The sequence below is a fragment of the Panulirus ornatus genome, chromosome 19 (genome assembly GCF_036320965.1).
Source record: "Panulirus ornatus isolate Po-2019 chromosome 19, ASM3632096v1, whole genome shotgun sequence".
In the NCBI taxonomy this organism is placed as follows: Eukaryota; Metazoa; Arthropoda; class Malacostraca; order Decapoda; family Palinuridae; genus Panulirus; species Panulirus ornatus.
The window spans coordinates 27,141,297-27,165,903 of record NC_092242.1 but is presented as its reverse complement, the minus strand read 5'-3'; the positions used below and the strand labels follow the sequence as shown (position 1 = coordinate 27,165,903).

General features: G+C 43.7%; 1 protein-coding gene across 3 annotated transcripts in view; it reads left to right on the top strand.

Annotated features, from left to right (window-relative positions):
• Positions 1 to 24,607, top strand: part of LOC139755471 (arylsulfatase H-like) — a 47,561-nt gene that overhangs the window by 2,699 nt on the left and 20,255 nt on the right. For all 3 annotated transcript variants that reach the window (XM_071673810.1, XM_071673807.1, XM_071673809.1), the window contains exons 2-7: positions 2,326 to 2,497; positions 10,650 to 10,753; positions 12,254 to 12,382; positions 13,385 to 13,548; positions 22,833 to 23,003; positions 23,301 to 23,533. In XM_071673810.1, the coding sequence (XP_071529911.1) occupies positions 2,334 to 2,497; positions 10,650 to 10,753; positions 12,254 to 12,382; positions 13,385 to 13,548; positions 22,833 to 23,003; positions 23,301 to 23,533 (965 nt within the window). In that variant the 5' untranslated portion in view covers positions 2,326 to 2,333. The remainder of the gene's footprint in view (positions 1 to 2,325; positions 2,498 to 10,649; positions 10,754 to 12,253; positions 12,383 to 13,384; positions 13,549 to 22,832; positions 23,004 to 23,300; positions 23,534 to 24,607) is intronic.

The window sequence follows — 24,607 nt, the reverse complement described above, 5'->3', positions numbered from 1 at the left end:
GTACTCTTTGCTTTTCTCGCTCTCTTTCTTTGATTCATCACATATGATAAACGTCCCACTTTAAGTTTCATAACTTACCGAAGATCCTCCTTGCTAGAAGATTCCAAATGAAACGTAACCATATCTGGCGTCCCCCTTCGTGCCGATCACAATGGCCAATTCTTCTCCATTTATCGCAGAAATTACGTCCAACTTTTCAATAGCCTCCAGTGGTCTCTCAATCGACATTCGTGCCCTTCCCTGTCATGTTCATCTGGTATATGATTTTTTTCCAAGCCAAAGATGATGTGATTTACGTCCATCAGTCAACCTCCTGCTGTACCTATCTTTCTATTTTAGGTGCCACTTAGCAAGCTCTGATCCTGTATGCTCTGTCCGTCTCCAAACCTTCCAGCAACCAGGTCATAAGCTTCCTTGCTGACTCCTTTAATAAACAGTAAATGCTATTCTTTAAACAGCTTGACCAGATTTCTTGTGTATCTGTTTACATTCTCCAGGTCTCTGTTCCACTAAATCAGTCATCATGCGCAACACCTTTGGTCAGACCTCGAGTTTGCTCCTGCTCTCCATCCCTGCTCACTATTTTTCATAGATTTTGCATGTATTATAAAGCATTTCTCCTTTCTGAACATCCTCAAAGATATCTCAAAAAGATCCATCTTTCAAATGAATCTATATCTTTCCTCTGATTATATACCATCTGAATCCCCTCAACTGATCTGAATCCTTTGTTCATACCCAATGACTATATTTTTCAAATCCTTAAGTTCGTCTCTCATGACACCTTAACGATATCTAGCTTGATCCTTTAGCCTGTTTATCTTTTCCTCATATTGTGTTAACTCCTAATCCTGTTCTTTGATGGTTTCAGATAATATCTCCAAACTTTTGTTCTCAGGTGATTCGTTGTGGCTCTAGGCACAACTGCCTGCTCTTAACTGCCTGTTCTTGAGTTTGTTTAAAATGTATTTTTGACCAATTTCAGAACTGAAGAACCTTAGCCTACGTGGCTTTGTTTGTATTGTTCACAGGCTTAACGTGGGCTGTCTCAGCTGGTCTGGCTGTCGGGACAAATTTCCCTGTCTTTTTGCCATCATTACTGTATTGACTTAGTCAGTGCTAGAGATTTTAGATTAATCCCCAACACAGTACAGGAACTGTCCGGAGAAGATTCTGAGTCATCAGCCGTCACTCTTGCCTTAACGCTGTAAATGTTTTACCATCTTTTGTCTACTCACAAAAATAATTCCTTAGGTGGATTCTAAGATACACATCCTCACATTCCCCATGTCAGAAACTCACGTTATACATGTATTTTGCTAAGGTATACTTTATGTGAACATTTATCCAAAGTTCTGGTTGACTGAGGTTGGCAACACTCCTGGATGTTAGACGTGAGACGCGTGACTTTCACATCACAACTGTTGTAACATTCCTGACAACCGGCATAACCAGACTGACCTGAAAGATACATAATTCAGGGTATCCTTCAGGCTCCACTGCCCCCTATACATGTGTGTGATGAACCTGCTGGAGTGCAGACCGAAAATTTTGGATATAAAGCTTGCAGCCCACGAGGACTCTTCTCTGTAGCATGTGTGTGTGTGTGTGTGTGTGTGTGTGTGTGTGTGTGTGTGTGTGTGTTTCAGCCTTTCTTAAGTGTCTCTGCCTTTGAGTGTCCAACTTTTGAGAGGTGACTTTCATATCTTTGAGTGCCCAACCCTTCAGTGTCCTCGCCTTGATTTTACAATCATGGAGTGTCCTTTTCCTGACTGAGCAACCCTTGGGTCTCCAACCCTTGGGTCTCCAACCCTTGGGTCCCCAACCCTTGGGTTTGGAACCCTTGGGTGTCCAACCCTTGGGTGTCCAACCATTAGGTCTCCAACCCTTGGGTCTCCAACCCTTGGGTCCCCAACCCTTGGGTTTGGAACCCTTGGGTGTCCAACCCTTGGGTGTCCAACCATTAGGTCTCCAACCCTTGGTTCTCCAACCCTTGGGTGTCCAACCATTAGGTCTCCAACCCTTGGGTCTCCAACCCTTGGGTGTTTAACCCTTGGGTCTTCAACCCTTGGGTGTCTTTTCCCTTAACTGTGTTTTTTTTCTTTATCCTTGAGTGACCTTTTCCCTTTAATTATCTGTTCTTGAGCGCCCAACCTCCTGAGTGTGCTAGCCTACACAGTGGCACACGGTCATACAGTTCGTGAAGCTATAATCATACCCGACACATGTTATCATACACATCAACGTTAGAAGTATACACGGGACGATCTCCATGTGTTGGGAGTGAGTCACAGGATGACGAGCACTGACGGCTTCTGCTACCAGGTGGCAGGATGTGCGTGGCTGGCTTGTGGTGCTTGTTGGTGCTGGTGGTGACCACAGCGGCGGCCACCAACCTTCGACCTCCCAACGTCCTGGTGATGCTGGCAGACGACCTAGGCATCGGCGACCTCAGCTGCTACGGCAACACCACTATCAAGACGCCCAACTTAGACAGGTGGGAACCAAGCCATCTTGTGCCTTGTGACTCTCGGATTACAGACAGATGTAAACCCTACTGACGCAGACAGTTTCGCAGCTTCATGCCTACTGACGTAGAAAACCGGGCGGGCGTCACAGACAATAGTTCTTCTGCCAAGACGTATATAGAATTGTTACTGTACGAGTAAAAGAACAAGACCTGTATTATGACCATGACGTAAACACTTAGGAAAAGATAATGTTATACAGACTGACAGACGTTACAAGTGTGTCTGGGGCTTGACACCACTGCTTCCGCCAATTTCTCGTAGTCTGGGATGTGAGGCGAATTAAACAGTCGGTGAATACTCATCCAGATGGGAATACGTCAGCCTTGACTTGTACTATAATTTGATATCCTTAACATGTGACAATAGAGAATCACAGGATAAAGTTCTGCTCTTCAGAACGTCATTTCTCAGTAGCAGGTATGAATCTGTCCACGTAAGTTCAAGAACTGTTGTGGATGGCGTGAGATTTTATCATCAAGTCCTCCTGATTGATCGTGATATCTAACACAAGTTCTTCCATTTCAGTCTGAAAGGCTTGTAAGACAAAGACACTATGTTCGGAAAAGTCTGTGGTCGATTCACCTGTAAAAGCTTTACTTCTGGTATTCTGGCAATGAATTGTTGAAATTACTCAATGAACGCTTACTGAAGTGTCTTAAAATGTCGCACAAAGGGTAGAGGCTCAAACTCATGGTTACAAACACTTCCAATAACTTTCTCGCGCTTATAAGGTGAAGAAATGATCTTTTGATCATGTATGAGTCCCAGGAATCCAGTATAGATCTGAACGCAGTAAGTAATCATCCATATGTATGAAGCTGTTCAGTTTCACTCACATCATGGAGGGAAGTTCCCCTTCGTGCAAGGAAGTTCCATTTGAATTCGAAGGTTAAAATGTCAAAAAACAAATGTCACAGCCACGATTATAAAGTCTGCTGTTCTCTCTGACATCATTTGTAGTCATCTATGCCACCACCTGTACAGCATCTATGTCGCAACCTGTACAATCATCTATGTCACAACCAATACAGTCATCTATGTCACAACATGTACAGTCATCTATGTCACAACCTGTATAGTCATCTATGTCACTACCTGTACAGTCATCTATGTCACTACCTGTACAGTCATCTATATCACAACCTGAACAGTCATCTATGTCACTACCTGTACAGTCATCTGTATCACAACCTGTACAGTCATCTATGTCACTACCTGTACAGTCATCTATGTCACTACCTGTACAGTCATCTATGTCACAACCTGTACAGTCATCTATGTCACAACCTGTACAGTCATCTATTTCACAACCTGTACAGTCATCTATGTCACAACCTATACAGTCATCTATGTCACAACCTGTACAGTCATCTATGTCAGTACCTGTACAGTCATCTATGTCACAACCTGTACAGTTATCTATGTCACTACCTGTACAGTCATCTATATCACAACCTGTACAGTCATCTATGTCACAACCTGTACAGTCATCTATGTCACTACCTGTACAGTCATCTGTGTCACAACCTGTACAGTCATCTATATCACAACCTATACGTCATCTATGCCACCACCTGTACAGTCATCTCTTCCACCACCTGTACAGTCAGCTATGTCACAACCTGTACAGTCATCTATGTCACTACGTGTACAGTCATCTATGTCACAACCTGTACAGTCATCTATGTCACAACCTGTACTGTCATCTTTGTCACAACCTGTTCAGTCATCTATGTCACAACCTGTACAGTCATCTATGTCACTACGTGTACAGTCATCTATGTCACTACCTGTACAGTCATCTCTGCCACCACCTGTACAGTCATCTATGCCACCACTTGTACAGTCATCTCTGCCACCACCTGTACAGTCATCTATGCCACCACCTGTACAGTCATCTATGCCACCACCTGTACAGTCATCTATGCCACCACCTGTACAGTCATTTATGCCACCACCTGTACAGTCATTTATGCTACCACCTGTACACTCATTTATGCCACCACCTGTACAGTCATCTATGCCAACACCTGTACAGTCATTTATGCCACCACCTGTACAGTCATTTATGCCACCACCTGTACAGTCATTTATGCTACCACCTGTACAGTCATCTATGTCACAACCTGTACAGTCATCTATGTCACAACCTGTACTGTCATCTTTGTCACAACCTGTTCAGTCATCTATGTCACAACCTGTACAGTCATCTATGTCACTACCTGTACAGTCATCTATGTCACTACGTGTACAGTCATCTGTGTCACTACCTGTACAGTCATCTCTGCCACCACCTGTACAGTCATCTATGCCACCACCTGTACAGTCATCTATGTCACTACGTGTACAGTCATCTATGTCACAACCTGTACAGTCATCTATGTCACAACCTGTACTGTCATCTTTGTCACAACCTGTTCAGTCATCTATGTCACAACCTGTACAGTCATCTATGTCACTACCTGTACAGTCATCTATGTCACTACGTGTACAGTCATCTATGTCACAACCTGTACAGTCATCTATGTCACAACCTGTACTGTCATCTTTGTCACAACCTGTTCAGTCATCTATGTCACAACCTGTACAGTCATCTATGTCACAACCTGTACAGTCATCTATGTCACAACCTATACAGTCATCTATGTCACAACCTGTACAGTCATCTATGTCACTACCTGTACAGTCATCTATGTCACAACCTGTACAGTCATCTATGTCACTACCTGTACAGTCATCTATATCACAACCTGTACAGTCATCTATGTCACAACCTGTACAGTCATCTATGTCACTACCTGTACAGTCATCTATGTCACAACCTGTACAGTCATCTATATCACAACCTATACAGTCATCTATGCCACCACCTGTACAGTCATCTCTTCCACCACCTGTACAGTCAGCTATGTCACAACCTGTACAGTCATCTATGTCACTACGTGTACAGTCATATATGTCACAACCTGTACAGTCATCTATGTCACAACCTGTACTGTCATCTTTGTCACAACCTGTTCAGTCATCTATGTCACAACCTGTACAGTCATCTATGTCACTACGTGTACAGTCATCTATGTCACTACCTGTACAGTCATCTCTGCCACCACCTGTACAGTCATCTATGCCACCACTTGTACAGTCATCTCTGCCACCACCTGTACAGTCATCTATGCCACCACCTGTACAGTCATCTATGCCACCACCTGTACAGTCATCTATGCCACCACCTGTACAGTCATTTATGCCACCACCTGTACAGTCATTTATGCTACCACCTGTACACTCATTTATGCCACCACCTGTACAGTCATCTATGCCAACACCTGTACAGTCATTTATGCCACCACCTGTACAGTCATTTATGCCACCACCTGTACAGTCATTTATGCTACCACCTGTACAGTCATCTATGCCACCACCTGTACAGTCATTTATGCCACCACCTGTACAGTCATTTATGCTACCACCTGTACAGTCATTTATGCTACCACCTGTACAGTCATTTATGCCACCACCTGTACAGTCATTTATGCCACCACCTGTACAGTCATTTATGCCACCACCTGTACAGTCATCTCTGCCACCAACTGTACAGTCATCTCTGCCACCAACTGTACAGTCATCTATGCCAACACTTGTAGAGTCATTTATGCCACCACCTGTGCAGTCATCTCTGTCACCAACTCCGGTACAACCCCTTTCACTACACATGTCACACTCACGACATCTTACTTTTCAAACACCACAGTTACTTAAGACACGACATTTCATGCCACTATACATACTCTCGGATACATGACTCAGGTGCGTCAGAATTCAGGACACTTCTTTGTTTTGGATGTACTTTCCTTATGTGAGGAAATATTTTTACCAGCCTTGAAACATATAAGAGCAACTAAAGACGGAATTTTGATCACCATAGTTCGGTCTACTTATGTATCACGGTCATTTTCATTTTTATGTTGAAGGCTCCGGTCACGGACAGAAGTCCACATCCTAGCCGGGCCTTAATAGAGAGGATTATGAGAAAGAAAAGACAGGGGAAAGTATTTACGATTTTTTGAGGACGTGAAAGACCATTCTTTTGAAATGTGCCAGGTCATAGTTATTGGGAAAGACATGAGAAAGTAGAGAGTTCCAATGGCCACACAATTATCATGGGACGCAGCAGCTTGCCGAGTAGTGCGTGATCTAGCTGGTGGTGGGGGCACACAAGCAGCCAGCTCTCGGGAGCAAAAACCAACGTGATACCTGTAGAAGATGAAAAGTGAACTAACAGTGCGGCGGAAGACAAGGGGGTCAAGCTTGGAAGTTAGCCTGGGAGAGTTTATAAGTCGGACCGCTTTCGACTCGACTTTGTTAAGTAAGGATACAGAGCTAGAACCACCCCAAATGTGAGAGCAGTACTCCATACATGGACAAATCAATCCCCTGTACAAACGGAGCACCCAGTTTCTTAAGAGGCAGACTTAGCTATTCCCGTAATGTGGGGTTTTCAAGAAATATTGGATGTTACAGTAATTTCAAGTATGTCCATTGAGTCAAGAGATGGAATTACCATACCGCAAAAGGAGAGATGAGAGTTGTGAGGAGTTTTCGATAGAGAGAAGGGTAGAAACTGGGTCTTGGAGGCAGTAAACTTAACAAGATTTTGTCTATTCCACTGAGTTATCCTGTCCAAGTCTGAGTTAATTGAGAAAGCTGTGTTAAAGACGTGATGCAGATCAACTGAGAGGAGAGGGAGCAGAATTAAGGGATATGGGTGGATGCAATCTTGAGTCGTTAGCGTATGAGTGTATTGGATTATTTGTGGAGGAGAGGAAATCGTTGAAAACAAGAAAAAGTGTAGGGCTACAGAACGGAACCTTGCGGGACACTGCTGTTGATGGAGAAAAGGTGGTAGCCTGATCCATCAACAACCATAGAGATGGGCCGGCCGGAGAGGAAGCTAGATACGAAGGAAAAACAAAGGGGGAAGGGAAGCTTAGAGACGAGACTCCGGTGCCACACCCAGCCAAAAGCCTTAGATATGTTAAGGGCAACTATATACGACTCCCCAGAATCTTTCAGGGATGATGGCCAGACATTGTTAAGATAGAAAAGAATATCATCAGTGGATCTCGTCCTACGGAAGCCATACTGGTGATCAGAGAGAAGACTGTGAGTTTCGAGGTGCCTAAGGGTATGGGAGTTGAGGAGGGATCCAAAGACTTTGGAAACGGTAGATGTCAAAGCAATAGGACGATAGTTAGAGGGGTCAAAACGGTCACCCTTCTTAAGGATGGAATGTGTCAATATTTGCTTCCAAGAAGATGGAAAAGTTTTGGTTTTTAAAGAGAAATGGAACAGACGAGCAAGCACAGGTGCAAATTCAGAGGCACACTCTTTCAGTACACGGGGATGGATGCCGTCATAAGCATTGCTTGTGTCCAGAGAAAGAAGAGCTGTTCGGATAGTCCGAAAAGAAATACGGGAAGGGGCATAGGATTAGTAAGAAGAGCATCAGAGGGTGAAGAAATCTTAGAATCATCCAGGGTGTAGTTGCAGGAGAAACGGGAACCAAAGAGCTGCTTTGTCTACGGGAGAGACAGCTACAGTGCCGTCAGAACGGGAAAGTGAAGGAAAAGTAGAGCGACAGAAGTTAGAGATGTCCTTAATTAAAAACCAGAGACATCTATCAGTGGATGACGAGGAGAGGTTATCGCACTTCCTTTGAATAAAAGAACGCCTCACCTCACAGAAAACATGCTTGCAGCGATTACGGGCTGTGATAAAAGCTGAGTGGGAGCCAGAGGAAGGAGAGTTTTTCCAAGCCCGATATACCTGATCCCTTGCCTGAATGGCCTCAGACCAGGAACGGTTGAATCATGGACTGGATGAAGAAGTAGACTTGCAGGAAGAGGGGATAAATGCTGCCATTCCCGCAATAACAACCTCTGCTATGCGTTTGGCGGAGACAGAGGCATCACCACAAAAGAGACAGTAATTTACCCAAGGAAAGTCAGAAATGAAGTTAACGTAAATTCTTCCAGTCAGCTTTGTTCAGGTGCGCAGTATTTACGCTTAGAAGGGGGCTGGCTGGAGGGGGAGGTACCGTTACCTTGTTCGGCCAAGGTAACTCATCATTGCTCTCCAGACTTAAGCTTAATCAGTGGTGACCCATTAAGACGAGACTTTATCAGAACAACTCACGTAGCTCTTGATGATGAACGCTTCAGCATCTCACCAGAAGCAGGTAGCCCAGACCTGTGATTCACACTTTCGAGGCAGACTTTGTCACTGGCGATTCTCTACGTTTATCTCTTCTATGGACGTGACAAAAAGATAACGAATGATTAAAATCCGAATGCTTCTAAAAATAAGTTTGTTCCTTTGGTTATATTTTCCATAACCTTGTAAATTATCATGTATGAAGATTATCAAAATGAAAAAAGATAATTACAAAAACATTTATCTATAGTAGGTGATGTCTAAAGTAACTAGTGGATAACTCAGACAACCCACTGTACCACAGATGGTCGCCCATTGATATATGAATACTGACGTAGACAGGTGGACAACCTGGTCATCATGACTCCTTACAGCATAGGTGGGCGAAGGGACGAATGGGCGGGGAAGATATGTATGACACATTCTCCTAACACAAGCAGGAGTGTAGGTCAATCTGTACATCTTGTTCCCTAGTAAAGAGAAGAGGCACTGTAGACAAATGGAGCAGGTTGAGCCCGAGGACAAGTGAGGCAGGCATTATAGACAAATGGAACAGTTTGGACACAATGACCGGTGATGCAGGCACCACAGATGCACGGAGCAGGCTGGACACGAGGACACGTGAGATACGCACTACAAGCAGATGGAGTTGGCTGAACACAAGGCTAAAGTCCAACATGATCTTATCTCTTTACTCACAGTGGTCACGTTGTAGTGTGATGTGGTGGAGTGCATGCTCTTAATATATGACAAAAGATATATGTAGGGCATGACTGACCTAAATGATATGAGTAATAGTTATCTCAAGTGTTATGTCGAATGAGGCAAGAGCATTATCATCCCGAGTAATGTGAAGGATGAAAGGTATAGAACATTATCATTATCCCAAGTAATGTAAAGTATGAAGCAAGTAGAACATTATCATCCCTGGTAGAATGAGGGAAAAAGCGTGGAGAACAGGATGACGGCAGGATATGTATATCATCCCATCATCCCTTCAAGTAGATACATCCAAGTAGGCGACTCTCCGAGACATCATGTCTTTATAAATACTTCTGATGAAAATACCGACTTTCCAGCAAGTTGTGCTGGTCTTGCTGTGGGAGTGTATGGTTTATACCATCGTGTTGCGCGGGCCAGCGGCTACGTAGGGCAGGTGAGCGCGTGTCTCCCACTCTCCCGGGAAGACGGCAAACAGACAGTTATCTCTCGATGTGTGATGACAGAAGCCCGGGCGGCCGGCGTACCCAGGGTTTGATTGAGGGAAGGCTAGCAAATCCTGAACTCACTTAAACAACGACGAAAAACTCAAAAACAAGAGCGGTATGAAAGAAGACATTATACCAGGGAAAACTTTAGCGGTTGTGAGCTTGTGAGATGTTGAATTCAGTCGCTGATATTAGTCCCATTCTGATAAAACTGAGTCCAGTTCTGTTCATGAGTCCCACGACCAGTTATGAAGGAGAATAAACTCATGAAATATGAAAACATAAAAAAGATGATGGCAATGATCAAGAACGTTTTGTTCCATGACTTCTGGGAGGAGAACATTTCGTTCTTCTAAACTTTATATCAATGTTTTGGGAAGGAGGCGAAACTGACGAGGTTGTCAGTGGGCACGTGTGTTACGCAGTCAGGCTGTTCCATAGATATTAGATTTCTAATCTAAGACACGAAAAGGATTGAATGTTTGTAAGAATACATTAATCAAAGTTATTAGTTAGTATGTTTTCTGCGTAGTTTATAGTCGAGTTGGGGGAGGGGAGGGCCTCCCTGCAGAACCCCGAGTGTAATGGGGGAGGGGGTTGATAAAAGCCTTTGCCAACATAAGTTTAGAAGATTACGAGAAACGTGGGAAATGTGAACTAGATTTATCTCCAGCTGCCTCCCTCCTCTCACCTACAGGCTAGCTTTGGGAGGCGTGAAGCTCACCCATCACCTAGCGGCCGCGCCCCTCTGCACCCCGAGTCGCGCCGCGCTCCTCACCGCCCGCTACCCAGCACGTTACGGTGAGTAGCCTCCTCCCACGGCCTCCTGCATCACACACCACAGCTGCTGATTCCAGTCAGTCGTCAGACCAAAGTGTTTCATTTTAGTGTATGTATATATTTATACTACCTTTACGTACAGAAAACGGCAAGTCTTCTCTGTGTTACATGGCATATACTGATCACGTTATTTCTGACTGGATGTGATCAGATTTCCAGTTCAATTGATTACCAGATTACGGCTATAACACATAAGGTATGAGCCCCCACGCCTCTCTGTACCCTTGGTTTTATACAGTTTGAGGAATATTTCATATGGCGAGAATCTGGCACTGTATAAGGGGGTCTTATGAATTACTTTCTATAACCCTGTAATGTGATACTGCAAAGCATCACTGATATATCTTTCATGTATATTGATGTTGTCATTAACTGGAGGATGTTGGTCCGTTTTGAAGATGATATGTAATGAAGCTGCTGGGGAAGAGATTCGCAAGAAGTGCAACTTCACCAAGTTTACTTGTAAACACGGAATATAGAGGATCAGGAAATGATTACCCAACACGTCTTTGACCCCCACGTAATGTTACTCCGCCAGCAATCACCCATCACCAGTAGGGTGTTGGGTATCAAAACCTATCCTTCGAATCCCGCTGGTGAATACCAACACGCATGCACACTTACACACACATGGAATACACGAGGGCCTCAGGGAAGACCCCCCCCCTCCCCCCGCGACCACCCGGGCCGTAGGAAGCGTCTGATCAATCCTTCAACACTACGGTAAAGTTCACATATCTCTAACACGTACAAGAGAAATGGAATGATTCTTACTGTGTGCAATTCACTGAAGCATCCTCAACTTGAATATTGTGTTCATTTCTGGTCATTCTACTTGAAAAAGACATAGCATGGAGAGGGTACAGCTTCAAGCTACCAAACTGATTGCCGGGCTGAGAAAAAAATTATGTGAGAGCCGATTAAATGACTTGAATTCATTAAGCTTAGAAAAGAGATGGTTGAGAGCTGATCAGATACCGACGCTCAGAATTAACATAAACTTCGATGATCTCGACCTGTCTGGCTTCACACGAGGTAAGGAGGCGGGGTGCTTTTTCTTCGCCAGGTTTGTTACCAAGTGGAATGATTTACCATTTAGAATTATTGAAAGAAGTGCTGTAGTTTCATGTAAGAGCAAACTTGGTGAATATTTTGGTTCAAGTTCACGACTGCTATCATTTGTGCATCCTTAATTACATGAAAAGTTTCAGGTTTTTCTCTATTAAAAAAACATTGTACGTCAGTCGCCCGTTATCATACTAATCTGTGGGTTTCTAACATCTTTCAATTTCACATACAGCTTCGAAAGGTCCAAGTGGTCTCTTGCTGTTTGAATCCCTATCTATTTGTATCACTGCTGTTTGTAGAGTTCTGCAGTATAAAGACAATATTTGCATTCTAGAGATATTTGTTGCCATTGTTCTTCACACCAGCCAGAGGTGACCGCCCCTCCTCCTTCAGGTCTGGTGGGGAACGAATCAACATGGAGCATCGTCATCACTAACGTGGCCAACAGAGCGGCCCTGCCCCTGGACGAAGTCACCTTGGCCACCGCCCTCTCTGCTGCCAACTACACCACGGCCATAGTGGGTTAGTCCGCATTCCTCATCACCTGACTCTCCTTGTTTACCCCAGGATTGCCTCTCTGCTACAGTCAAAGGATGTACAGGACCTGTAACTGCCTCTCCTTGCAGTACGGTACCTATAATCCTAAGGTTTATTGTGCCTCTGCCGCTGACATCGGTCGGAATACATTTCCTGATGACACAGTACAGTCCTTCATAGCATCATAATTACATATGTAGTGTTTCATGTAATGTGGTCATGAAGACTCATGGGTGGCCATGTTTCAAGCTGCCTGGAACATTATGATCCTTGAGACGACGGTATGCTGGGCTGTGTTGTACGAACTAAAATGCCTTGTGAGTAGTGCCATAGAGGATGTTCTCCATATTCGACATAGAGTTATATAAACACACAGACCACACAGAACCAAGCTACAAACGAAATGGTCTGGTCTTAATGCTGTTTGATGGAAAATACGGTCTCCTTAAAAGCAGTAAAAGGATAAACAAAGCAAAGGTTCTCTCCCCTCCCGCCACACCCTCCGGTACACGCCGGACGGGAAACTGGTAGAAAAAAATACCTTGCAGGATTAATATGCCTGAAGAATTATTTCATAGGAAAGTCATAAGGTAGAATGACCATGTATATGTCATGCATCCCATCACCAACGACATGCATCCCTTCAGTTTTTGTTATAAAGACAATTATAAGGATAAACTTGACCTCCAGCCTCTCGACTTACCATGCCTATATTACTTCTGATGTTGAAGAAGACTGATACAGAAATTCTGACTTGCTCTCTCTTACAGCAGGATGTCTCCAGTGTAACACTATCATGGCGTTCATGCCTGACGCCAGGGGAATCTCCCTGTCCGCGGGCCACGTGATTCCTAATATTCCGTGAGATGTTCTTCCTGCTTCACCATCGAGGTTGTAAGGGCGTTACTCACTTCCTATCGTAAATGCATTTTCTGTCATGCAGGATTCTCCTTGTGCCACACCCTACCTTTCTACTTCCTGTTGCAGGAAAGTGGCACCTGGGCTCACACTGCAGCTTCCTGGGAAGGCGCTGCCCAGGGCCTCTCAAATATGGATTCCAATCCTTTTTCGGGATCCCAACTACGCTCAGCATTGATTGCCGGGGTCCTCACGCCTTCTGGATCTTCTCTCTGTCCGACCCACAGTGCCAGGTGAGGGACCCGGACCACAGGTACTATACAGTACGTGGCGGGCTGGACGCTCCTTCCCGAACAAGGTCCTCAAAGATTCCCTCTCCTTTCCGTAATCTTTTCCAGCTAATTCCTTAGTTTCTAGTCCGTCTCACCAAGCTCGATCATACTGGCAAAGTTTTCCTCTGTATCTAGGTCGTATGCTCTCTCTCTCTCTCTCTCTCTCTCTCTCTCTCTCTCTCTCTCTCTCTCTCTCTCTCTCTCTCTCTCTCTCTCTCTCTCTCTCTCTCTCTCTCTCTCTCTCTCTCTCTCTCTCTTTCTCTTCTCGTTTTCTTTTCTCTTTCATATATAACCTAATCTAACCTTAGTTTTTTCAGTCTACTTCGTGTCCTTCATTTTCTTTTTCATTCACGTAATTATTCACTCATTCCTAGATGTAAGGTTCTACACAGTTAATAACTTACTCTATTTTAGTGCGGGGGTAAAAATGAGCTTCGCATTTTTCTGTCTGAAACAAAAAAGTGATAATTAACAATTTCCTGCGAACAACTGATTTCTTAATTTTCATTTTCTATATCACAAGAGATTTTATTTTCATGTGATGTGTCTCTTACCATCAAATGAATAACCCTTCTATAACCTGTACGTTTGCCTGGCGCTACCTCGCTAAAGCATAGGGTACCGATGCTGTTTCCTCTGGGGCGGGGTAGTGCCAGGAATGGATGAAAGCAAGTATGAATATATTCAAGTATATATATGTATATGCCTGTGTATGTATATATATGTATGCTGATATGTATACGTACATGTTTGTAAGTGTGCGTGTATGGGCGTTTATTTTGCTTTGTCGCTGTCTCCCGCGTTTGTGAGGTAGCGCAAGGAAACAGACGAAAGAAATGGCCAAACCCACCCCCATACACATGTATATACATACACGTCCACACACGCAAATATACATACCTACACAGCTTTCCATGGTTTACCCCAGACGCTTCACATGCCCTGATTCAATCCACTGACAGCACGTCAACCCCAGTATACCACATCGATCCAATTCACTCTATTCCTTGCCCTCCTTTCACCCTCCTGCATGTTCAGGCCCCGATCACACAAAATCTTTTTCACTCCATCTTTCCACCTCCAATTTGGTCTCCCACTTCTCCTCGTTCCCTCCACCTCCGACACATATATCCTCTTGGTCAATCTTTCCTCACTCATTCTCTCTATATGCCCAAACCATTTCAAAACACCCTCTTCTGCTCTCTCAACCACGCTCTTTTTATTTCCACACATCTCTCTTACCCTTACGTTACTTACTCGATCAAACCACCTCACACCACACATTGTCCTCAAACATCTCATTTCCAGCACATCCATCCTCCTGCGCACCACTCTATCCATAGCCCACGCCTCGCAACCATACAACATTGTTGGAACAACTATTCCTTCAAATATACCCATTTTTGCTTTCCGAGATAATGTTCTCGACTTCCACACATTCTTCAAGGCTCCCAGGATTTTCGCCCCCTCCCCCACCCTATGATCCACTTCCGATTCCATGGTTCCATCCGCTGCCAGATCCACTCCCAGATATCTAAAACACTTTACTTCCTCCAGTTTTTCTCCATTCAAACTTACCTCCCAATTGACTTGACCCTCAACCCTACTGTACCTAATAACCTTGCTCTTATTCACATTTACTCTTAACTTTCTTCTTTCACACACTTTACCAAACTCAGTCACCAGCTTCTGCAGTTTCTCACATGAATCAGCCACCAGCGCTGTATCATCAGCGAACAACAACTGACTCACTTCCCAAGCTCTTTCATCCACAACAGACTGCATACTTGCCCCTCTTTCCAAAACTTTTGCATTCACCTCCCTAACAACCCCATCCATAAACAAATTAAACAACCATGGAGACATCACACACCCCTGCCGCAAACCTACATTCACTGAGAACCAATCACTTTCCTCTCTTCCTACACGTACACATGCCTTACATCCTCGATAAAAACTTTTCACTGCTTCTAACAACTTGCCTCCCACACCATATATTCTTAATACCTTCCACAGAGCATCTCTGTCAACTCTATCATATGCCTTCTCCAGATCCATAAATGCTACATACAAATCCAGTTGCATTTCTAAGTATTTCTCACATACATTCTTCAAAGCAAACACCTGATCCACACATCCTCTACCACTTCTGAAACCACACTGCTCTTCCCCAATCTAATGCTCTGTACATGCCTTTACCCTCTCAATCAATACCCTCCCATATAATTTACCAGGAATACTCAACAAACTTATACCTCTGAAATTTGAGCACTCACTCTTATCCGCTTTGCCTTTGTACAATGGCACTATGCAAGCATTCCGCTAATCCTCAGGCACCTCACCATGAGTCATACATACATTAAATAACCTTACCAACCAGTCAATTATACAGTCAACCCCTTTTTTTAATAAATTCCACTGCAATACCATCCAAACCTGCTGCCTTGCCGGCTTTCATCTTCCGCAAAGCTTTTACTACCTCTTCTCTGTTTACCAAATCATTTTCCCTAACCCTCTCACTTTGCACACCACCTCGACCAAAACACCCTATATCTGAAACTCTATCATCAAACACATTCAACAAACCTTCAAAATACTCACTCCATCTCTTTCTCACATCACCACTACTTGTTATCACCTCCCCATTTGCGCCCTTCACTGAAGTTCCCATTTGCTCCATTGTCTTACGCACTTTATTTACCTCCTTCCAGAACATCTTTTTATTCTCCCTAAAATTTAATGATACTCTCTCACCCCAACTCTCATTTGCCCTCTTTTTCACCTCTTGCACCTTTCTCTTGACCTCCTGTCTCTTTCTTTTATACATCTCCCACTCATTTGCATTTTTTCCCTGCAAAAATCATCCAAATGCCTCTCTCTTCTCTTTCACTAATAATCTTACTTCTTCATCCCACCACTCACTACCCTTTCTAATCAACCCACCTCCCACTCTTCTCATGCCACAAGCATCTTTTGCGCAATCCATCACTGATTCCCTAAATACATCCCATTCCTCCCCCACTCCCCTTACTTCCATTGTTCTCACCTTTTTCCATTCTGTACTCAGTCTCTCCTGGTAATTCCTCACACAAGTCTCCTTTCCAAGCTCACTTACTCTCACCACCCTCTTCACCCCAATATTCACTCTTCTTTTCTGAAAACCCAAACAAATCTTCACCTTAGCCTCCACAAGATAATGATCAGACATCCCTCCAGTTGCACCTCTCAGCACATTAACATCCAAAAGTCTCTCTTTCGCGTGCCTGTCAATTAACACGTAATCCAATAACGCTCTCTGGCCATCTCTCCTACTTACATACGTATACTTATGTATATCTCGCTTTTTAAACCAGGTATTCCCAATCACCAGTCCTTTTTCAGCACATAAATCTACAAGCTCTTCACCATTTCCATTTACAACACTAAACACCCCATGTATTTGAAGAATGTATGTGAGAAATACTTAGAAAAGCAAATGGATTTGTATGTAGCATTTATGGATCTGGAGAAGGCATATGATAGAGTTGATAGAGATGCTCTGTGGAAGGTATTAAGAATATATGGTGTGGGTGGCATGTTGTTAGAAGCAGTGAAAAGTTTTTATCGAGGATGTAAGGCATGTGTACGTGTAGGAAGAGAGGAAAGTGATTGGTTCGCAGTGAATGTAGGTTAGCGGCAGGGGTGTGTGATGTCTCCATGGTTGTCTAATTTGTTTATGGATGAGGTTGTTAGGGAAGTGAATGCAAGAGTTTTGGAAAGAGGGGCAAGTATGAAGTCTGTTGTGGATGAGAGAGCTTGGGAAGTGAGTCAGTTGTTGTTCGCTGATGATACAGCGCTGGTGGCTGTTTCATGTGAGAAACTGCAGAAGCTGGTGACGGAGTTTGGTAAAGTGTGTGAAAGAAGAAAGTTAAGAGCAAATGTGAATAAGAGCAAGGTTATTAGGTACAGTAGGGTTGAGGGTCATGTCAATTGGGAGATAAGTTTGAATGGAGAAAAACTGGAGGAAGTAAAGTGTTTTAGATATCTGGGAGTGGATCTGGCAGCGGATGGAACCATGGAATCGGAAGTGAATCATAGGGTGGGGGAGGGGGCGAAAATCCTGGGAGCCTTGAAGAATGTGTGGAAGTCGAGAACATTATCTCGGAAAGCAAAAATGGGTATGTTTGAAGGAATAGTGGTTCCAACAATGTTGTATGGTTGCGAGGCGTGGGCTATGGATGGAGTTGTGCGCAGGAGGGGGGATGTGCTGGAAATGAGATGTTTGAGGACAATATGTGGTATGAGGTGGTTTGATCGAGTAAGTAATGTAAGGGTAAGAGAGATGTGTGGAAATAAAAAGAGCGTGGTTGAGAGGGCAGAAGAGGGTGTTTTGAAATGGTTTGGGCATATGGAGAGAATGAGTGAGGAAAGATTGACCAAGAGGATATATATGTCGGAGGTGGAGGGAACGAGGAGAAGTGGGAGACCAAATTGGAGGTGGAAAGATGGAGTGAAAAAGATTTTGAGTGATCGGGGCCTGAACATGCAGGAGGGTGAAAGGCGGGCAAGGAATAGAGTGAAATGGATCGATGTGGTATACCGGGGTTGACATGCTGTCAGTGGATTGAATCAGGGCATGTGAAGCGTCTGGGGTAAACCATGGAAAGCTGTGTGGGGCCTTGATTTGTAAAGGGAGCTGTGGTTTCGGGCATTATTGCATGACAGCTAGAGAATGAGTGTGAACGAATGAGGCCTTTGTTGTCTTTTCCTAGCGCTTCCCCGCACACATGAGGGGGTAGGGTGATGGTATTCCATGTGTGGCGAGGTGGCGATGGGAATGAATAAAGGCAGACAGTGTGAATTGTGTGCATGGGTATATATGTGTGTCTGTGTGTGTATATATATGTGTACATTGAGATGTATAGGTATGTACATTTGCGTGTGTGGACGTGTGTGTGTACACATGTGTATGGGGGTGGGTTTGGCCATTTCTTTCGTCTGTTTACTTGCCCTACCTCGCAAACGCGGGAGACAGCGACAAAGCAAAAAGCAATATATATATATATATGTATATATATATATATATATATATATATATATATATATATATATATATATATATATATATATATATATATATATATATATATATATATATATATATATTGGAGAAAAATGTAGCTTTGACATTGAAGCTTATTGATACAGTGGTTAAATTGATGAGAACTGCTATTGACGTTTGTGTAAATAAATTATACATTTCCTTTTTTCCATAGCCAGAGGTTGAACCATTATGTGACATTCTTTTTTTTTTTTTTCATTCATTTCAAGCTAGAAGTTTCAGTTTTCTAAATTGTTTCTTACATTTCTCATATGAATATATATGTATGTGTGTGTGTGTATATGTGCGTATGTATGTGTATGTGTGTGTGTGTGTGCATGCATATATATATATATGTATATTATCCCTGGGGATAGGGGTGAAAGAATACTTCCCACGTATTCCTCGCGTGTCGTAGAAAGCGACTAGAGGGGACGGGAGCGGGGGGCCAGAAATCCTCCCCTCCTTGTATTAACTTTCTAAAATGGGAAACAGAAGAAGGAGTCACGCGGGGAGTGCTCATCCTCCTCGAAGGCTCAGAGTGGGGTGCCTAAATGTGTGTGGATGTAACCAAGATGTGAAAAAAGGAGAGATAGGTAGTATGTTTGAGGAAAGGAACCTGGATGTTTTGGCTCTGAGTGAAACGAAGCTCAAGGGTAAAGGGGAAGAGTGGTTTGGGAATGTTTGGGGAGTAAAGTCAGGGGTTAGTGAGAGGACAAGAGCAAGGGAAGGAGTAGCAATACTCCTGAAACAGGAGTTGTGGGAGTATGTGATAGAATGTAAGAAAGTAAATTCTCGATTAATATGGGTAAAACTGAAAGTTGATGGAGAGAGGTGGGTGATTATTGGTGCATATGCACCTGGGTATGAGAAGAAAGATCATGAGAGGCAAGTGTTTTGGGAGCAGCTGAATGAGTGTGTTAGTGGTTTTGATGCACGAGACCGGGTCATAGTGATGGGTGATTTGAATGCAAAGGTGAGTAATGTGGCAGTTGAGGGAAAAATTGGTATACATGGGGTGTTCAGTGTTGTAAATGGAAATGGTGAAGAGCTTGTAGATTTATGTGCTGAAAAAGGACTGATGATTGGGAATACCTGGTTTAAAAAGCGAGATATACATAAGTATACTTATGTAAGTAGGAGAGATGGCCAGAGAGCGTTATTGGATTACGTGTTAATTGACAGACGTGCGAAAGAGAGACTTTTGGATGTTAATGTGCTGAAAGGTGCAACTGGAGGGATGTCTGATCATTATCTTGTGGAGGCTAAGGTGAAGATTTGTATGGGTTTTCAGAAAAGAAGAGTGAATGTTGGGGTGAAGAGGGTGGTGAGAGTAAGTGAGCTTGAGAAGGAGACCTGTGTGAGGAAGTACCAGGAGAGACTGAGTACAGAATGGAAAAAGGTGAGAACAATGGAAGTAAGGGGAGTGGGGGAGGAATGGGATGTATTTAGGGAATCAGTGATGGATTGCGCAAAAGATGCTTGTGGCATGAGAAGAGTGGGAGGTGGGTTGATTAGAAAGGGTAGTGAGTGGTGGGATGAAGAAGTAAGAGTATTAGTGAAAGAGAAGAGAGAGGCATTTGGACGATTTTTGCAGGGAAAAAATGCAATTGAGTGGGAGATGTATAAAAGAAAGAGACAGGAGGTCAAGAGAAAGGTGCAAGAGGTGAAAAAGAGGGCAAATGTGAGTTGGGGTGAGAGAGTATCATTAAATTTTAGGGAGAATAAAAAGATGTTCTGGAAGGAGGTAAATAAAGTGCGTAAGACAAGGGAGCAAATGGGAACTTCGGTGAAGGGCGCAAGTGGGGAGGTGATAGCAAGTAGTGGTGATGTGAGAAGAGATGGAGTGAGTATTTTGAAGGTTTGTTGAATGTGTTTGATGATAGAGTTGCAGATATAGGGTGTTTTGGTCGAGGTGGTGTGCAAAGTGAGAGGGTTAGGGAAAATGATTTGGTAAACAGAGAAGAGGTAGTAAAAGCTTTGCTGAAGATGAAAGCCGGCAAGGCAGCAGGTTTGGATGGTATTGCAGTGGAATTTATTAAGAAAGGGGGTGACTGTATTATTGACTGGTTGGTAAGGTTATTTAATGTATGTATGACTCATGGTGAGGTGCCTGAGGATTGGCGGAATGCGTGCATAGTGACATTGTACAAAGGCAAAGGGGATAAGAGTGAGTGCTCAAATTTCAGAGGTATAAGTTTGTTGAGTATTCCTGGTAAATTATATGGGAGGGTATTGATTGAGAGGGTGAAGGCATGTACAGAGCATCAGACTGGGGAAGAGCAGTGTGGTTTCAGAAGTGGTAGAGGATGTGTGGATCAGGTGTTTGCTTTGAAGAATGTATGTGAGAAATACTTAGAAAAGCAAATGGATTTGTATGTAGCCTTTATGGATCTGGAGAAGGCATATGATAGAGTTGATAGAGATGCTCTGTGGAAGGTATTAAGAATATATGGTGTGGGAGGCAAGTTGTTAGAAGCAGTGAAAAGGTTTTATCGAGGATGTAAGGCATGTGTACTTGTAGGAAGAGAGGAAAGTGATTGGTTCTCAGTGAATGTAGGTTTGCTTCAGGGGTGTGTGATGTCTCCATGGTTGTTTAATTTGTTTATGGATGGGGTTGTTAGGGAGGTGAATGCAAGAGTTTTGGAAAGAGGGGCAAGTATGAAGTCTGTTGTGGATGAGAGAGCTTGGGAAGTGAGTCAGTTGTTGTTCGCTGATGATACAGCGCTGGTGGCTGATTCATGTGAGAAACTGCAGAAGCTGGTGACTGAGTTTGGTAAAATGTGTGAAAGAAGAAAGTTAAGAGTAAATGTGAATAAGAGCAAGGTTATTAGGTACAGTAGGGTTGAGGGTCAAGTCAATTGGGAGGTAAGTTTGAATGGAGAAAAACTGGAGGCTGTAAAGTGTTTTAGATATCTGGGAGTGGATCTGGCAGCGGATGGAACCATGGAATCGGAAGTGGATCATAGGGTGGGGGAGGGGGCGAAAATCCTGGGAGCCTTGAAGAATGTGTGGAAGTCGAGAACATTATCTCGGAAAGCAAAAATGGGTATGTTTGAAGGAATAGTGGTTCCAACAATTTTGTATGATTGCGAGGCGTGGGCTATGGATAGAGTTGTGCGCAGGAGGGTGGATGTGCTGGAAATGACATGTTTGAGGACAATGTGTGGTGTGAGGTGGTTTGATCGAGTAAGTAACGTACGGGTAAGAGAGATGTGTGGAAGTAAAAAGAGCGTGGTTGAGAGAGCAGAAGAGGGTGTTTTGAAATGGTTTGGGCATATAGAGAGAATGAGTGAGGAAAGATTGACCAAGAGGATATATGTGTCGGAGGTGGAGGGAACGAGGAGAAGTGGGAGACCTAATTGGAGGTGGAGAGATGGAGTGAAAAAGATTTTGTGTGATCGGGGCCTGAACATGCAGGAGGGTGAAAGGAGGGCAAGGAATAGAGTGAATTGGATCGATGTGGTATACCGGGGTTGACGTGCTGTCAGTGGTTTGAATCAGGGCATGTGAAGCGTCTGGGGTAAACCATGGAAAGCTGTGTAGGTATGTATATTTGCGTGTGTGGACGTGTATGTATATACATGTGTATGGGGGTGGGTTGGGCCATTTCTTTCGTCTGTTTCCTTGCGCTACCTCGCAAACGCGGGAGACAGCGACAAAGCAAAAAAAAAGAAAAAAAAAAAAATATATATATATAATATATATATATATATATATATATATATATATATATATATATATATATATATATTTTTCATACGATTCGCCATTTCCCGCATTTGCGAGGTAGCGTGAAGAACAGAGGACTAGGCCTTAGAGGGAAAATCCTCACCTGGCCCCCTTCTCTGTTCCTTCTTTTGGAAAGTTAAAAAAAAAAAACGAGAGGGGAGGATTTCCAGCCACCCGCTCCCTCCCCTTTTAGTCGCCTTCTACGACACGCAGGGAATACGTGGGAAGTATTCTTTCTCCCCTATCCCCAGGGATAATATATATATATATATATATATATATATATATATATATATATATATATATATATATATATATATATATATATATATATATATCACAGATTTATGAAAAATTCAAATTAGATATTAATATTAAAATGTAAGAGTAATCCAGAAAAATGAACTGGTTTTAATACGAGTTTGTGTTGTAGATGTTGGCGGGGTCGTGGCTGGCTGTTGTGGCGAGCGTGGTGGTGGTGGCTAGGATGTTGGGCTGGCGGTGGAGGACGATGGTACTCCTCTTACTGTTGAGTAACTTCCTTACGTTCGTGGTTTGGTTCAAAATCATCCACCTCTCCAAAACCAGTTTCAGGTTGACTAGGGTAAGTCTCCCGGCTGAAGCCCACAGGTGAGGAACCAGATGAGGGAGGTGTCTCCTCATGATTCCCTCACCACTCCGTGGCCAACCTTGTATGAATCTTGATACAGAAACGGGTCTCTATGTTTCATAGCCATAACCGTCATGCGGACTAATATTGATGATGTTTCACATCATGAATCGCTTGACCTTATAGTTTTTCACAAGCCAAAATGAAAGGTAAGATTTTTCATATAGTAAATGATAATATAAACTGTACGTGTACGTATATGTGCGTATGTCTGTCTCTGTCCATGGGCAGGTCTCACCGTGGCTGTACAGGCTACTGAACTCCCTCCTCGTGCGTGATGGCGAGGTAGTGGAGCAGCCTATACGGCTGGACGGCCTCTCGCAGCGCCTGGTGCAGGAGTCCCGCCACTTCCTGGCGCAACACGCCGCCGACCACCAACCCTTCTTCCTCTTCCACTCCTTCGCCCACGTGCACACCCCTATGTTCTCTGCTCCCCACATGGAGGGTGTCAGTAAACACGGCAGGTACTGTACCCAGGACACGGCAGGTACTGTACCCAGGACACGGCAGGTACTGTACCCAGGACACGGCAGGTACTGTACCCAGAACACACTAGGTACTATACACCAGACACATTTGATACTGTACCCAGAACACACTAGGTAATATACCCCAGACACATTTGATACTGTACCCAGGACACGGTAGGTACTGCATCCAGGACACAGCAGGTACTATACGCAGGACGATGCATAGCACGTACTGTACCCAGTTCACGGCAGATACTACACCCAGGACAAGGCAGGTACTGCATCCAGGACACGGCAGGAACTGTACCTGGGACATGATGGGTACCGTAACAAGGACACAGCAGGTACTGTAACCAACCCTTAGTATACAGAGCAGTATCCAGGCTTCAGTAGACGCAGCAGATTTTGTACACAGCCTTCAGTAGACACAGCAGGTATAGCCAGGCTTCAGTAGATACAGCAGGTGCTGTACATAAGACTTCAGTAGACACAGCAGGTACTATATCAAGGCTTCAGTAAACACAGCAAGTTCTGTACACAGCCTTCAGTAGACACAGCAGGTACTATATCCGAGCTTCAGTAGACAGAGCAGGTACTGTATCCAGGCTTAAGTAGACACAGCAGGTACTATATCCAAGCTTTAGTAGATCCAGCAGATACTGTATCCAGGCTTTGGTATACACTGTAGTTGTTATGTCTAAGATAAACACTGCAGATGTTGTATCAAGGTTTGAGTAGATACACTTCATACTATACCCAGGACACGGCAGACATCATTAACTGCATATAGGTTATTATCTTTGTTATTACTAGTAATTGTCATCACTAATTGTAATCATTATTAGTAATTGTTATCATTATCAGAACGGTAAGACTGTCTGTACAAGTGAAAATGCCAAAGATTATCTTCCAGAAGAACAGCCAAAGAAAACAGAGAACAGCAACAGAGAAATAGTCTCAACATGACACCATAACCTGGATTTAGAACAACCTCAAGAAGGTTGCTAAGACTATACGAGTTGTAGCCGTGCGATTGGTCACCACAACCATACCAGTGGTCACAACAAC